At 40.6% G+C, this 17,439-nt stretch overlaps 1 protein-coding gene across 1 annotated transcript in view; it reads right to left on the bottom strand.

The window, feature by feature from the left end:
* Positions 1–6: 6 nt before the first annotated feature.
* Grem2 (gremlin 2, DAN family BMP antagonist) overlaps positions 7–17,439 on the bottom strand; it is a 94,067-nt gene continuing 76,634 nt past the window's right edge. The window contains exon 2 of the mRNA XM_010605851.1: positions 7–551. Within this exon, the coding sequence (XP_010604153.1) occupies positions 44–550 (507 nt within the window). The 5' untranslated portion in view covers position 551 and the 3' untranslated portion in view covers positions 7–43. The remainder of the gene's footprint in view (positions 552–17,439) is intronic.

Below are 17,439 nucleotides of genomic sequence, written 5' to 3'. Positions count from 1 at the left end.
TCGGGCTCGGGGCGAGGACGCCGCGGGGCTGCGCCCGGCCGGCTCAGTGCTTGTCCGAGTCGCTCAGGCTCACGGACATGCAGCGGCACTGCTTCACCTTCTGGATCTTCTTGAGTCGGAAGGGCGGGTCGAGCCCGGGGCACTCGAGCTCCACCAGGACGGAGGTGACGCGCTGGGGCTTGCAGAAGGCGCAGGACTGGAAGGACTCCTCCTCCTTCTTCACGTGCCGCGGGATGTAGAAGGAGTTGCACTGGCCGTAGCAGAAGCGGTTGAGGATCGTGCGGCTGCGGCAGCCCTCGCCGCTCACCGTCTGCCGCAGCGGCTGCGTCTTGCACCAGTCACTCTTGAGGTACTTGCGCTCGGTCACCACCAGCGCCTCCTGGCTGGAGGCCAGCACCTCTTTGATCTGGTGCTGCCATCTCTCCGAGTTGTTGCTGCTGCCGTCCTTGTAAGGAGAGGGGATGGCGCCCGCCGGCCGGTTCTTCCGGGCTTCAGCCACCCTCACCAGCGCGGCCACCAGGAAGAAGGAGAGAGAGAGCTTCCAGAACATTCTGCAACGAGAGGAGAGAGTCAGCGGGTGGGGAGGGAGGCGACGGAGCGCGGCGTCCCGGCTCCCTCTGAACGCGTGCTGGCTTCATTGGGAGGCGCAGTCAGGTGGGGCTGGCTGACTGCCGGTGCCTGGGAGCAGCTCAAGGGAGAGAGGACTGAACTGTGCTCTCGGACACAGTTGTGACGCTACCCTGAAGAGCGCCCAGAAGGCAGAGAGGTCAGGAAGCAATTCTTACCTCTGTTAGAAAACGTATAAATCGAGTGATCACAGAAAAAAAAAAAAAATTAAAGCAAATGCAGTGAGGAATACTCAGCCGGGAGAAGTACCAGTAAAGGTCATTACCTAACCCGTGTTGTGTTTTAATACAGGCCAGTGCAGGTCTTTGCATGCACATCTTTTGACCCCCAGTTGGAGCATCTTAGGATCCTCTTCATGGTGAAGTAAACTGAGACCCAGAGTCTGAGTCACCTGCCCGGGTTTGCAGTAACCACGGGAGACCTGGCATCCTCCTCAGGGCCATCAAAGTTAATCATGGGTAGGATGAGAAAAATTAATCAGTTAAAAGTAAAGGGAACCTTCACAAGGCTTTTAAGAATGAGTACTAAAGTTAGAAACGCACATGGCTGAGAAAATAATTTCTTCTGGGCTCTTTATGACATACAGAGAGTAAACAGCCCTAAGCATTTAACATCTTCACATAGAAGGAGCCCTACATTAGATTCACAGCAGGAGTTAAGAAATCTCCATGGCCACATGAAAATCATCTAATGCTGACGCAAAGGCTTTTTCCCAGTGTGAGTATCAGTAGACTATGTTTTAAGTTCAACAAAAATGAGATTTGGAGAGAAATCCTCCTAAAACCTGTCTGGTAAGAGGAAAAACCAAACTTTGACTTAACTGAAAGATGGACTTCACAGTTCGATTCAAATTTTTAAAATTTTTGTATTTTCCTGAATAATCAAGGACTAATGACACCTAGGAAAAGAGATGACTCTCATGTCATTTCACAGCTGTGCTTCCTAACGTGATCCCTGTTATCAGCATCATTCTTGTCACCTCTACTCATTCCTTCTCTTTGTATTTTACTATCCATAGAAAGAACTGCACAGATTTCAATTCATTAACGTGCACACTGTTATCATTATTTGTCTACATAGTATACATTGGTTATATTGTACTTGTTATACGTAAGTGTATAAAAATGACTGAAAATTTAATATTAATTATAAGAAACTTCAAATTCTAAGCTAATATAGGTATTAATAGTAGAATAAATACTATTTATTGGTTCTCAGTACTCATCAGACATGTATACATTGGTTGCCTTTCATGTGTGAATAGGGTTAATCATCAGAGTTCCATGAAATAAGCTGTTACTTTCCCTCATTTCTGGATGAGGAAACTGAGGTAGTGACAGGATCAGGATCACAAAGCCAGTAGGTAAAATACTTGAATCCAGGCATCGCAGCTCTGGACTCCAGGGACTCCATGAGTGTAGCATGGCTATGCTAACACTATTTTTGCTGTCACTGTTACTAGACTAGGTCAGAGCAATAAGAGGCTCTGTACATCAACTATTGGTGAAGTATTAATTCATCAGTGAGTGCTGTGGTAGACTTTTTAAATTCCAATATCTCCCTGATACGCTTTGGATCTTAAATGTTCCCAAAGTTCTACATGGTAAAGGCTTTGTCTTTGGCTTGGCATTGTTGGAAGGTGGTGAAACTGTTAAGGGATGGGGCCTATCAGGAGGACTTGGGTCATTGGTGGGGGTACTCTTGAAAGAGATTTGGGAACCCTGGGCCCTTTCTCTCTTTTTTTTTTCCTTTGTTTCCCAGCCAGCGGGAGGTGAACAGCTTCCTTTGCCACACATTCCTGCCCTGATATTCTGCTTTACTGCAGTCCCAAAAGCAATGGGATCAATCAACCATGAACTGAAACCTCCAAGATTTGAGCCAAAATAAACCTTTCCTCTTTTTGAGTTGATTACCTCAGGTATTTTGTTGCAATAAGAGAAAGCTGACTAACTCTAGTTCTCCTGACTCTAAGGGATGTGAAAGTATAATGAAAAAGCATGGGCTGTGCTTGGAGGAGAAGCAGGAGGAGTCTAGGAATAAATAATTAAACGAGTCCTCTAAAATCCAAGTAGGATTCCTCCAGGTGCTGAAACTGCCAAACAAATGCATGGAAGTTGGGTAGTGTGTGTGTGTGACACTGGGAAAAAGGCATAAAAAGCCAAGAGCAGAGAGGGGGAAATAAGTTTCCCTTCTTCCTCTCCTTCTCATCCTCTACTCTCTCTTCTCCTTTTCTCTTCCTCCTCTTCTTTTTTCATCTTCCTCTTCTTGTTCTCCCTCCTCCTCCACCTCTTTCCCCTCATTCTCCTTCCTGTGAAAACCTTTTGTCCAACACAATGACTGAATCTTTAAGTTCCACATGCGCAGGGTCCTATGAAAGTGACCACGCTTCCAGCAGACTTGTGGCAAACACTGAGTATTGGGTTTGCTCAACATACATCGCTTATTGTGTTTGTAGAATGATTTGTGGTCTCCATAGGCTCTTAAAAAAGAAAGTATTTGGGTTCCATTTTAATAATTTCTGAAATTATTAACATTCTGAATGAACACACCCAAGAGTCTGTGGGTCCCGCCAAGCAAGGCTCACAGAGTCCGCCTGGTCCTCAGCTTCGGGTCACTGCCACAGCTTCACATGCACCGTGGAGAAGCTTGCAGAGGCTCTGATTCCTTAGGCTCAAATTGCTATCAGGGGGAGAATAGAGCTAAAACATGCTCAAATCAATTTGGGACAAGAACTCTTGGTGTCAGCAGCATCAAATGTGATTAACAACAGGCATTAACTGAATGCTTTCAATCAGTTTCAGAACACGTGGTGCTCGCACACCCCTAGAAGTCATGTCTCACAGGCCGCCTGGAAATAAGAGCAAACCTCCAGTTTTCAGGACAAGGAAAAGATTCTGATGACATCCAGGTGACAGGAGCCAAGTCAGGCTCTTCTCCCTCTCCTTCCTCATTTCTTTTCTCCTTCGCACATGGTGGCAGCAAGCTCACCAAGGATCATGCATCTCAACAGAAGTAAGCAGGGAAGAGGTGCTTCTGCCACAGTGACTGTTAGGATGTGTCCTCTTTACTTCAAGCAGTTAAGTCAGCTGTGACCAGTGGCACTCCCCAGCTCTTGCTTGTATAGGTTCACTGCAGGAGCAAATGTGCACATGCCTCTGTCTTCATGTTGCCAAACTCCCTACACACACAAGCCTCCCAGACCTGAGTTTATCCCTGAAGAGTCCTGCTCTGTCCTGGATCCCTTTGCTATTTGGAGAAATGGCTGGCATACAATTAACCTCTCAGGAATGTTGTCACGACTGCCAGGAACGACAGCATGAGGATACTTCTTTTTACTTTCACATCTTGTGTTTGGCTTGTATCAGAAGAAGCTCATAAATAAATTCTGTTGGTTTTATTAACCACCCTTCTGGCCTGACATTTTTGGCAATTTGCAAGGGGTGCCAGGGCTGTAAATACTGATGGCCTAAGCAGACTGCTTTGGCCAAAGTTGACTATGCTACAAGAGCAGTCAGTAGTGGAAGGACTTTCCTCTGAAGTGAACGTCCTTGGGTGTAGCTTTTGTAGATGCAAGAACAAGGGCTGTCCAGGCCAAAGCAGTCTAGTGTCTAGGCAGCTAAATAGTCACAACCCCTCCTCTGTCAGCCCTTTCTAGACATATGAAGACCTGAAGAGGAGCTCTGCAATGGATCAGGAAAGCTTCCTCATTTCTAGGAAAGGGCACAGCACCGCCGGATCACCCATTCCAACAGGTACATGCATATGAGGAAAGGTCACTGGTCAGAGGTGCGGTGAACTCTTGCTCTCCCTTCCAGAGTGACCCTGTTGTGGTTTAAAGGTCAGTGTAAGGCAAGACTGGGCTGTGGAGGAGTGGTAAACAGGATGGGAGCCGAAAATTTTCTGTGACCTAAGGGTTACAGCACATCATTAGAAGGTTGAAAGAAATCACTCAGGGCTAAATATTCATAGGTGCATGTGAAATAAACTGGCTCTCACCACTCAAGTGAAAACACTCAAAACCAAACAAAACATCTAAACCAAAACCCCCAACAATGTTAAACACTGGGGATTATTTTTATGAGTTTTCTACTGCCACAGCCTCAACAACTAAAGGTACTTCCTGAATAATTTTGATTCCTAGGATGAGAAGGTAGTGTTTTAACTCCCCAGCTCACTCCAGAGACAGATGTGGGATTTTCATAACTTCATGATCATCCTCAAAGCCCGTGACTGCTTATCTGCAGGAACCACTTACCTCCCAGCAAGTGTAAACTGAGGCAAACTATGACCCAAAGGCCAAATCCAACCTGAAATCTGTTAGTGCAAATGAAATTGTACTGGGACACTGCCATGCACGTTCATTTACTTTTAGTCTATGGCTGATTTGTGCTATAAGGGCAGAATGAGCAATGGAGACAGTGATCATAATGCTCACAAGGTTGAAAATATTTACTATCTGGCCTTTTACTGAAAAATTTAGCCAAGTCTTACTCCAAAATTTCCTCTCCAATTCAGTTGTTGCTTTCCCTTCAGAGATGAGCTCTTTTGCCAGAAAAAGTACCTTTCCTTTGATTGAAAAGTTTCAGACTATGACATAGTTCAAATGTAAGGCAAGACAGAAAACATAACAAGCCTTATTTTATTCACCATCAGGATAAAAGCAATATTGATCTTTCCAGTATTTGCTATATGTGTATTCCTCCCCTCTCTGCTCTTGCCTTTGCTGAGATGACCAGCATTCTGCAGTGTGTACATATCATTCCTGATGACACTTTTATTGCTAATGCTTTATAAATGAGTACGTGTTAGTGTGTGTAAAAAAGAAATCTCTCCTTAAATAGGATCATGCTCTACTTTTCTTTTGCATTTTTAAAAACACATATTTGAGATTTTATACCTGTGGATGTTTGCAGAAGTCTATTCACTTCCTTTGCTAAGTAGTAAAACCCTACTTACTCATTTATCTTTCTCAAGAATGGTTGTGTTGCCTCTACTTTTTGCACTGTTGCCAACAGTGCCACACTGAGCCATTTTGTGTATGTTTATTTATACCCATCTGTTAAAGGTTTTCTAGTAGAGACTGAGAAGTGAAAATGCTGGGTCATAGGATATGTACAATTTGAGGTTGACTCAGTTGTGCCAAGTTGTTTTCCAACTGCTCACACTAGAATTTCTTCTGGGTAAGACATGAGTCCCTGCTGCTGCACATATTGGCTAACATTCGGTGTCTGAAAAGTAGACATCTTACTAATACTACTTCCTACTTTAATTTGCATCTTTCTGATCACAAGAGGGGTGTACCTCAGGTTCCAACGCAGTGGTCTTATATCTACAAAGAAATGATTGCAACTTTTTTGAAGTGAGAGAATTCAAATATTAGGAGAGAAAAAAAATCAGAAGTACTAACTATAAATCTTCTGCAGTGTCATGAAAACAATAGGAAGTGGCTAGCAATTTTGAAGCAAAAATATCAGGGCATCCCACATGACTCAGAAGGTTGAAATCCAAATGGATCCATTACTTTTCCAAGTGGCTTTGAATGAGTGGAACATTGACTATCATTTTGTTCCAGGAGAAATTTAATTTCATCTGGAAAAATTGTTTTGAAAAAAGATTTTCAACCAAAGCAAAGATGATACTGTCATTATGTACTTTGACCTCTTCTGGATAGCAAGTGTATTATTTGGGAATTTGTAATCAAAGTGCCTAGTCTTTGAAGAAACTCTTGGGTGAGTCCAAGATAGGAAATGTAACTCTGAGAGAGAATGGCAGCAGAGCATCATAGCCAGGAAGGAAAACATTTTGGTGTCTGTCAAGTTCATACCCACGGATTGATTCTCTTGAGGCCCTGTCTACTTGGAAATGGGAGGGAGAATGTGGTTTTGGAACCCTGAGCTTCCCATGCTGTAACCCTTCAGGACACTTGCAGGCTTCTCTGGATTTCCTGCTGTAACGCGGTGCTAATGGAACATGCCATCCCCTTATTAAGCTGCTGTGATGAGGCATGTGGCACTGAGATCAAGTCGGGATCCGAAAATTCTCTGCGCAAAAAAACATGAGTTTTATTTGAAAGGAAGGAATTAAGGGCAACCTATTAAGGATTTTATAGCCAGTGACATTGTTCTCTGCAGACATCAGTCAGTTCTAATTTCTTCTTCTTTCCTACCTTTCCCTCCCCTCTTCCTCACTTTCCCCCTCCCCCTTCCACCTCATTCTTCCTCTTCTTCCTCTTCCTCTTCTTCTTCTTCCTCTTCTTCCCCCTCTTCCCCCTCTTCCTCTCCTCCTCCTCCTCTTCTTCTTCTTCCTCTTCTTCCCCCTCTTCCCCCTCTTCCTCTCCTCCTCCTCCTCTTCTTCTTCTTCTTCTTTTGCTCCTCCTCCTCCCTCCTCCTCTCCTTTTCCTAATAGAGATTTGAAGTTGTTGCCTGAGAGACGAATCATGCTGCAGCGACTCCACACTCCAGAACCCCCTCCCTCCACCCAGCCTGGGGCAGCACTGTGAGCTCCAAGAGAACTAAAACACCAGAATTCCACTGCCCTGGGAGTAGAGTATAGATTTCCTGTCTATGTATACATAAAAATTAGAGAGGTCTGTCTAAAATGCTTTGAGCAAAATAAAAAACATTCGCTCCATGTGCTCCATCAACTGCTCCTGTTCTCTCTTACTTCAAGCTGCTTCCTGCTTCCTTTTGCTTGTTATATCATAGTGCATAGGAATAGTAACTCGTATATAGTTACAAACTGGTGCCATTATTTTTACTTCCTCTGGATTGCACAAGATTGTATTTATTCTTTCTCTTCAGCCTTTCAGTCTCATTTCTTGATTTTTCTTTCTCTCTTTCCACTGAAAGGCCAGAGTCCCTGCCCCCCCACCAAGATTTTCCCTTAATACTATCTACTTATTCCTATGAATTTCATTCATGCCCATGACTTTACCCTGGTTGTGACTTTCAGACCCTAGACACGGCTCTACCAAATATTCCCCACATGTCCCATAGCACTTCAAACTCTGCATGTTCCAGTCTTCGTCACATTCTCCCACTCACTCACTATCACTCCTCTGATGGGTCCTATGTCAATGAACAGCATAACACTCATCCTTTAATTTTAGACAGAAAGCTGAGAATTAGGGAAGACCCTATTACTTTGCTCTCTGAGAGCCAATCTCCCTAGTCTTCTTTGCTAACAGAACCCCAGTTTTATTCAGGGTTCCAAATTCTCCATAAAACCTTTCACATACCATGGAGTGGAAAATTGGTCGGGCCAAGCCAATCATCACACTCTCTTTGTGTGTAGCTGACTTTGGCATGAACATTGATTCAAGTGTGCTGAATGTGATGCACAGTACAGCCTCCTGGGAAAGCCTTTTATTACCCCAGAATATTAGCAAAAATTCCTATTTATCTATGTATTTAATTTTGGTTGTAGTCACACATGGATTTGATGACTGAGGCCGTGACAACTTCCACGAGGTACCTCCATGGGATGAAAGTCAAGTATTTTCAGAATACACAGTATACAACACAAAAGGGAAAGCACATGCAGTCTGGATTATGTTGTTAAAACATTGAATTAACCAGCCCTGGAACTGCTTGCTTCTGTTCTTCAGTTTGGGAGTTAACTCTTTCATGCTTAAATTGTTTTTCTTTATTGTAGATTATTCTAGCTTTTCTTTTCACATGTTAAATTCACCAGCAAAGCTTCATTGTCTTTCATGCCTAGCTCCTAAATCTCACTATTAGTACTTTTGTTTAGGTTCTCCACACTGACTTGTGGTTTCTTCCCTGGCCTCCCTGCCTCCTGGCTCAGCCACACTCAGATCTCTTTCAGACTTCTATCAGAATGAAAACTCTAACTCAGTTTTGTCTCTATTATTCCTTTGAGCCAATCCCTTTACAACTTCCTGTCATTTACATATTCAAAGTGCCTAGACTTTCTGTGATTTTTGTCCCCTCTTTGTCCCATCACCTTACACCTTACATTTGTAATCCACCAAACTACGTGTTCTACCCTGCCAAGGTGTTTTTCGTCTCCAGACATTTGTGCAGCTATTTCTTTCGCCTGATACATTGTCTCCCTCACCACTGTTAGTCCCTGAGGTTTCATTTGAATGTTATTTCCTTTATGAAATCAGCCACGGTCCTTTGCCACAACAGTAACCACTCTATTAGAACCAAAGACACTATGTAGCCATTGTATGAACATTTCCACTCTTACATGAATATACTTCATTGACCTATGGTGGGTCTAGAGAACAGTTTTGAATGTTCATTAATGTATGAATAAAAGACTGATGATTGACTGGATTTCACCTACTCTGGCATATATTTTTAAATGATATTTTAAAACTAAACAAGAGCTTCAGACTGGGTTAACTTTTCATAGCAGTGGTATCTTGTTTCCCTTTAATCCTAGTGATTTAATACATATCTATTCATGAAAATCAGAAGTAAGCACAACTCTTAAAGTGAGACATTTGAAAAAAATGTAGCAAATTATTTTTGCAGTTTCCTATCCTACTTCTATTGCAAAATGCTGTCCGTTCCTTGGACCATTGACATAATGTTCTTTGTTACCTCTCATTTTAACCATTACAGCAACTGTCCTGGAAAATGGTCTTCAAAAGGGTTGTATAGTCCTAGCGATTACATGCAGGCTTTCCAAGGGTAGTTTCAGAGGAATCAATGTTAATATCTTCAATCACCATCTTTTCCTTCTCTTCTAAGAGATCTGCGTGGCAAGATGCCTATCATGGATCAAGTCTGTGATCTTTCCTAACTCTAAGCCTTTTATTTTACCACTTCACCACTGAAAGGGTCGACTCCCACCCCAGGCTCTGTTTTCATGTCACAGTGCTTGTACTTATTCTTCTTCTTAGAAATAAGTAGCATTCATTTACTAAAACAGACATTACAAAATATAATCCGTGCTTGACACATCTCTTTGAGAGAGGTGTCACTGAAGTTTAGGTTTCCATATATGATAATTATTTAGCCACATTCATGACATATTTATGCTATTTTTGATCAAATATAGTTATTTGTTCTAATGAACAATCAAATGAAAAATTTAAATATTTCAAGCTTTATGGCCACAGGAAAAAATAAATAAATTTACATGTCTGTTTTTTGTTAGAGAAAATAACAGAATGAAAAATAAAAGACTGTCAAATATAAAGTCTATTAGGAAAATTAGAATAAAATATGAATTTAAGGAGAAAGAGAAAAACGGTGATACCTTGGTTTACAAACTTAATTCTTTCCATGATTCTGGTCACAAACTGAAATGGTCAAGAACTGAATCAAATTCAATGGTTAGTTAGGTTCAGTGTTGACCTTATGGGGAAATTTGATTCGGTTCTCATCCAATTTGGTTTGTGACCAGAATTGTGGAATTACGTTCTTGAACTGAGGTACCACTGTACTGTAAAATCGCCTCTAAAAAAGTATTTCTACATATATTTAAAAGTATATAATAGTGTGGACAAAATAGCTATGATATTTAGATACCGCCAGGGACATTAAAAAGGACTTTATTTTGACACATCCAGTTTGTAATATTCTTCACATTACATTCACTACTAACTTTAGATGTCAGTTAAAAAGTAGAAGAGAAATTGTATAGACTTAGGGGTCAAAAGGGTTGGAAAGCAATACATTAATGCACATTAAAGAATTATATTGTTAAGTAATGCTGGGCAAGAAAAAATCATCCTGAGCTCTATAATACATGAAAGTCTCGCATACACATACAAATGTTGTGAGGAAAGACCTCAGGCTTGTTTCCTCTCTGATTCACTCAATCATGTCTCTCAAATTCTGCAACCTCTCTTTCCTGACAAGTTTTTCAAAACACTCTGTTGACTAATGGGCCCAGAGAGGACTGGAAAATCCCATATTAAATAATTTAATTGAAACAAGAAGTCTAGTTCAGATGGTGTGAAGTCTCAGGCACCCTGCCCTTTCCAAGTTAGTTCCTATTGACAACTGATGCTAAAGTCAGACAAATTAGAGGGCGAATTCAAGGCTCTTAACCAAAGAAAACAAACATAATCAGAGACAACCAGGAGATTTAAAACATGCCAATGGATATGGAGTTATGGAAAAAGTGAAGGCAAAAGTGTTGAAAACATTTAAAAAATTAATACCAAAACCAAAAGCACTTTCCATTGGAGTCCATAATAGAAAGTACTTTGAGTAAGGTTGTATTCATGCATTCATTCTACAGTCTTTATCTACTTCCCTAGAGTTTGAGATATAAAGAGGAATAAAATACTGACTTTTTCCCCCAGGAATGAGAGTAAATAAATAAATAAAAGTGCCAATAACTCTGGAGATAGGGGACTTGATAATTGGGTCTTAGAGCAATTTATAAAAGAAACAATGTCAGAGTGAACTAAAGAATAACACGGATAGAAAATGAGAGAACATTTTAGGTATTTGGGCTATATCTTGTTGAAGAAATTCAAGGGACGCTAGAGGGGAAAATCTAGGTATTGGCTTCAGCCAGTTGGTGATGATGGGGTAGGGCTGGTATTAACAGCTGCAGATAGAGTAAGAAGAGAAATGAGCTAAGGGAAAAACTCTGGCAGCAAAGGCTGCTGGAAGTCAGGTGAGGTTGAGTCTGAAAAGCTTTCCTGGACAGATGTGGATGGATAAATGTAAGTGACAGAGAAGTGTCAGATATGGCGGGGCAGGGGTGGGAAGCAAATTTGCGGGGGGTGGGGGGAATGTGAAAATGTGTACAGAATCCAATGTTGCGATAAACCCCAATTCATCTAGCTTTTCGAATATGTAAGGATCTACTCTGAGTGAGGTAAGGGAAGTAACTGGGGAGAATACAAAGCATCTTTTTCTTCTTTTCTTTTGGCGCTGAAGATTGTTTTACCACTGATTTCCACCCCTCTTTTATTTCAAGTAGCCTTATTCAGATATAATGAACATATCACACAATCCATTCCCCATGCTTCTTGGATTGCTCACCAGGGGCTCCAGAACCATCAGAGCCATTCCCCACTTGGCCTCCAAACCCACCTGTCCTTTCCCTCCTGGCCCCACACAGTCACTTATCTCTTTTATATCTCTAAATATTTGCCAATTCTGGACATTTAAATTTTTTAGTAGTCTCTGGATCATAAGAGAAAAACTCAACCTGAGTCATCTCGAAATGCTGAATATACCAAGGCAAGTGCCAAGCTGGTGCCTGGATTTGAAGTTTCCTATGCTTTTTCTGAGAGTTTTGGTTTTTTAGTTTCCCAAACAATCTTTTTCCAACATATCTAACTTACTAGTTCTCTCCAGTGGAAAACTACATAAAGGTAGAAATCAAGTCTGTTTTGTTCACCACCATATCCCTGGAATTTACACAAGTCCTGCCACGTAGTAGACAGCTGATAAATATTTATTGAATAAGTGAATGAATATCTAATATTTTTGAGAGATTACAGATGTTGTACAGCCAGAGTATAACTGATATTTGAGAAGAAGAAAGCCTGGGAGGTTCAAACATCATTCCTTTGCCTTTTATTTGGGAAATAAAGCAAATTTGAGTGTACCATTCATGCAGCAAATATTTACTGAATGCACATGTGCTCATGATGTTTGGTGTCCATTCTGTTTTTTATAACTCTGTTTAGATCTTTCCTTGGATCAGCCTAATTATAAATAATGTAAATAAAAAGGACTTCTACTGAACTTTTGAAGTATTTGTAGAGAATGTTTCTTGTTAACATCAAACAAAACCTATTATACCTTAAAGCAAACTTATCAAATATTTTCTAATATAGTTTCCAAACACAAGAATTGGCAAATTTTTCTGCAGAACAAGTTCTAGTAATAATACCTATTATGGGTATGCAATTTGCATTCAGCAAAAGACACTTTTGCTTTTATGTGTAGCCCACAAACTTCACGATGAACCAGCCACACATGAGAACATGTTAGAAATGAAGACTTCAGGTGCAGACACTGGGGAAATTCTGATATTCAAGGTCTGAGCTTGAACATGAAAAATGACATTTTTCATATTCATCTCATGCTCTGATAAACAGAAGCCAGATTACTCATCTAAAATATGATCATCTGGGCTCTAATCCATTAACCAGGGCAAATTTCATTAATTGTATGTTCATTAATAAAGACGAGAGACTAAAGCAGTGATACATACTAATCAGTGGTAAAGTTAATTGGAACTTAGATTCAGTACCTCTTCTTTCATTGAGCAATTTCCCCTTGTTTGGAGGAAAGGACTCTTTTTAATGATTTCTGACAGGCTGATGTGGGGGAGACAGTTTGCAAGTAATTGTGATGTGTGTTTCCACTTAGGACCCGTTTCTTGTCATGCCTGGTGTGCTGGGGCCTCCATAAAGCCATGTCAGGAAAGAACTCTACACAGGCCAGGGGACATGGTATGAACTGGGGAGTTGGCTCACTGCAACAAAAATGTTGTGAGGTTGACATTCGTGTGCACACAAGCCAGCCCAGGAACGTGTCGTTTGAGGCTCCTGACTACCCTGCCTCTATTTCTACCTGCTTCTCCACAACATCTAAGTTTCTTTCAGGCAATGTACATCGAGTGGGAAGCTCAGGAAGCTGGAGGGAACCCATGTGCAGGTATCTATCACGGGGAAGGAGCCATATAAGGAATTATGTATATTTGATATGAGTGAGAACACTTGTACTTGGTGGTACAGGTACCCATGGTGTAGTAGTGAGGTGACAAAAGACCATGATCTTTTTTGTTATTTTAGTGCCAGGATCGAATCCAGAGATTCAGCCTAATGGATGACACTAAGCAGAAAACTCTGTGATGAGCTATAGCCCCAGCCCAGAGACCATCACCTGTGATGCGTGGAAGTCACAGGTAAACCCTCCTGGGCTATTCCTTGGCAAGGTGAGGGCCAATGAACACAACAGGCAGTGGTGGTGGTGGGGAGTGTCCTTCTGACTCAATACATACTTGTAAAAAATAACAACTTTAGCTTTTCAAAAACTGAATGGCTTCCAGAATACCTGAGTACACAGAGACAGATTGCAGGTTGCTGTTTGCCAGTGTGTGAAGGTGAAGAGAACAGAGCTATCTGTTACTGCATACTGGGTTTCCTTTTCCAGCAGTAAAAATGTTTTAGAACAAGTAGATCTGATAGTTGCAAAATTTTACAAAGATACTTGATGTTGGGAGTTGTGCACATGAAGTTGTTAATTTTTTTTTTAAGAGATGGATTGCCCAAGCTAGACTTGAACTCCTGAGCTCAAGTGATCCTCCTGCCTCAGTCTCCTGAATATCTGCAATGGCTAGTGTTATGCTGTATGAATTTCACTTCAATTTAAAAGAAACTAATTAGTAGAGGAATTTACTGTAAAGGAAATTTTTCTTGTTTTAAAATTATTTGATATATTTAATTCACTTTGTAGCTAAAACATAAATCAATAGAAATCAAATACAGTTGTAAGAAACAGTGTGTGAACTGATTCACTCCACTTTAAGTATTTTATCTCTCAAAGAATACTTAAGTAAAGGCACTGTGATTATTCTTCAAGAAGACAAAAAGAGATCTCTGCTTAGGGAAGAAAGTGGCACTATGTATGATCCAATTTAATGTGCTTTATTTTTTAAAAAACTTTAAAACTTGGTTTATTTAATCATAGTTTTGTTACACAAATTTTGTTTGCTATTTGTAGAAAAATTGGGGCAGTCAGAGAACATTTTGAATGAGATAATTTTTGTTGCCATTATTCAATTTTGTTGAATTTAGTTTTTATTGAAAGTACTGTTCAATGATTCTGTAATCTAACATATATGAGTGTTCATAGCATTTAATTATTCTTTTATTTAGGTTGCTTCCGGTTTTTAGTCTTACAAGAAATATGGCTATGAACAATTCTGTATAAGCTACCTCACTGCTGTCGTTTGGATTGTAAATGTCACCCCAAAACTCATGTGATTAAGGCTTGGCCCAGTATGGCGCTGTTGGGAGGCGGTAGAAGTTTAGAGGTTGGGGCTCGTGGGAGCTCTACAGGTCTTTGGGGCTGAACTCTAAAAGCGGACTGGGGGATCCTGGTCTCTTCCTCATGCTCTTTTGCTCCTGGCCATGAAGTGAAAAGGGCTCCTTTGCCGTGTGCTCCCGCCGTGATGTATTACTTCACCACAAAACCAAAGCAACAGGGCCAATCCATCATGAAGTGAAACCTTTAAAACCATGAGGCCAAGCCGCCCGGCTAGCTCAGTCGGTAGAGCATGAGACTCTTAAAACCATGAGGCCAAATAAATCTTTCATCTTTTAAAAGTGATTTACCTTAGGTGTTTGTGATAGTAATGGAAAGCTAGCCTACACATTAAAATAAATACCTAGAAGTAGTATGGTCGGTCAGTAAGAGATCACTGGGCCCTAAGATTTGACGAGTTTGAGTATTTGTTTAGGAAATCTGTGGTCCAGACAAGGATGTAGGATAAAGGTGCTGTATCCCCCAAAAGCCTGAGCCTGGGAACCGCATTTTCAGAGCTCCAGGCCAGGCTAAGGAACCTGCAGATGAGATGGAGTTCGGCAGAAGCAGGCGAAAGAACACTGAGCAATTTCCCATTTCCTTGGTTCAGGCGTCAAACTACGTTAACTGCAGTTTTTGGTTTCTTGGGCAGTCTTAAACGTAACAGGTTGCTGAAGACCCAGTTACAGTGTCTGTGAAGAGTAATGAGCAACAAAGAAAAATGATTTGAAAGAAGTTGTTCTCAAAATAAATTCAGAAGAATTTGCTGGTAAAGGGCAAATGACATATATGAATAAGGCACCTCCATGAAAACATCTAGGACTACGTTAAATACATCCAGACTGATAGAGGAAAATGACATAGAACAGCACAATCTCCTACAATATTAATAGAAAATAAAAGATGCAAAAGGAAAGTATAATTTGTGTGGATAAATTAATAACAGGCTATGTACCAGAATAACTCTGAAAGTTCTAACTAAACTTGCTACCTATTCTTTTACTAGCAGGGGCTGTTCCTTTTTGCATGATTTATTGCTTATTAATATTGGTCAAAAATTCTTAAAGTGTGGTTTTCTGACTAGGACTAGTTAAAAATGCAAAATTTTCCATCCATTCTACCTCTCGACCTCACTAAATCAGAAACTCTTTAGAGGAGATGAGTGCTTTGCAGCATATGAATCTTTATTTTAACAAGCCCTCCAGATAATAATGAAGTTTCCTGTTACATAAGTTAGTGGTGGAAGATTTTAATTGCATGATTTTAATAATCAAGTGCAATTTATTCCTTGCTAATTACAACTCCTTCATACTTCCCTGACACATTGATTTAAAAAATAATAAAAGTAAAAGCAATACAAGGTCTGACATTTCATTTGTTTTTAGCTATATAAAAAGGGAATATAAAGTTCCATATAAAGCTTTTATGTAAAATAGCCGCATTCATAGTTTATTTTGCTGATAAACTTTGTTGCACATTTTTCTTGTTATGATATAAAAAGCTAAGAACTCTGTGCCTTCAGCCTCAAAAATTCATGCAAAGAAGGAGGAACCAATGAAGAAGACAGGGAAGTAACAGCCAGAAGTGAACAGGATAGATAAGCAAGGACCGAAGTCACATAAACCAAAAGAAGGGGCTTTAAAGAAGTGGACGACCCTTGGGAACACTGCTGAGATCAAATGGGTGATGGGAAAAATTTCACAAGAACTTCACGACGTGAAGTCATAGCCCACACTCCTAAGGGCTGTTTCGGCAGAAATGAAACAGAAGCTACATTGAACAGTTATGAGTGGAGAATGCAGAAACAGTAACTACATGTGGTATCTTTTGAGAAGTCTGCTGGCAGTGACCATGAGAATGATAGGGCACCTGGCATGGGGAAGGAAGGGCCATATTGTGCAGATAAGGGAAAGTCATGGATAATTTCAGCACAAGATGTGTGTGGTTGTACTTCTGTCCTTCAATTGCACAACAAATGATTCCAATAAATCCCGTAGCCCTCAACACTTACTATGCTTTTGAAAGTCTGATCAATTCAGTAACAACTTTCTCCATTCACTCTTTTGATTGTTTACTAAAAAATTTGATTACATGGAATTTACAAATCAAATTTTAGCCTCAATTTTCCTCCTCGTGATTTAAAATAGTAATCGCTGTTACTTACTTTTCCTCTTTTAATGAGGTCAAATTACATCAGAGTTAGATAACATCTCAGAAGGGCTTTAAGTTGCTTGGTGGTACTCTCTATCAGAGAGGCTTTTATTATTTTTCCTCAGTTACTCATTTCCTTTCTCTCTCTGGGAGAGCACTTTTGAGATTACATGAGGTTGGGATTTATGAGTTAAACAACACAAATACTTAACACAAGCACTAGCACTTGAAGAAAAAGGGATTGGGGTCGTTGCAAAATATTGTAAATTTTGGGACTAACAATTTGGTTTTGTGGGTTTTCTTCCTGAGGCTGTGTTCCAGAAAGGGCAATAAAGGGTAAAACTCATTAGTGCATCATTATCTTTTGTCTGAAGGAAACAATGTGTGGTTTCTGCGCAGCCCACTTGATGTTTGCATTGGTCCTGGAAATATTTCAAACCAACTATATTGTTTGAACAATTCCCCATCTTGAACATGAAAGGAACCACCACTAACCACAAAGTTGATGCTAAATTACTAGGTGATGACTCCTCTGGCTCCTAAAGGTTTCTAGATCTCAGTCATTGAAGTCATGGATCTTTCTTCTAATGAGAAAGATTTAAGCCTTTTGGGAGACCTCCCATGCAGTCCCCCTCCCCATGCCCCTAGCATGCTCCAAGAACTTCTGAGAAGTTTGGTTTAG

The sequence above is a fragment of the Fukomys damarensis genome, unplaced genomic scaffold, assembly GCF_012274545.1.
Source record: "Fukomys damarensis isolate Sample0158 unplaced genomic scaffold, DMR_v1.0_HiC HiC_scaffold_11, whole genome shotgun sequence".
NCBI lineage: Eukaryota > Metazoa > Chordata > Mammalia > Rodentia > Bathyergidae > Fukomys > Fukomys damarensis.
Note: the sequence above shows the minus strand (reverse complement) of the source record. Positions and strands in the feature narration are given on the sequence as shown.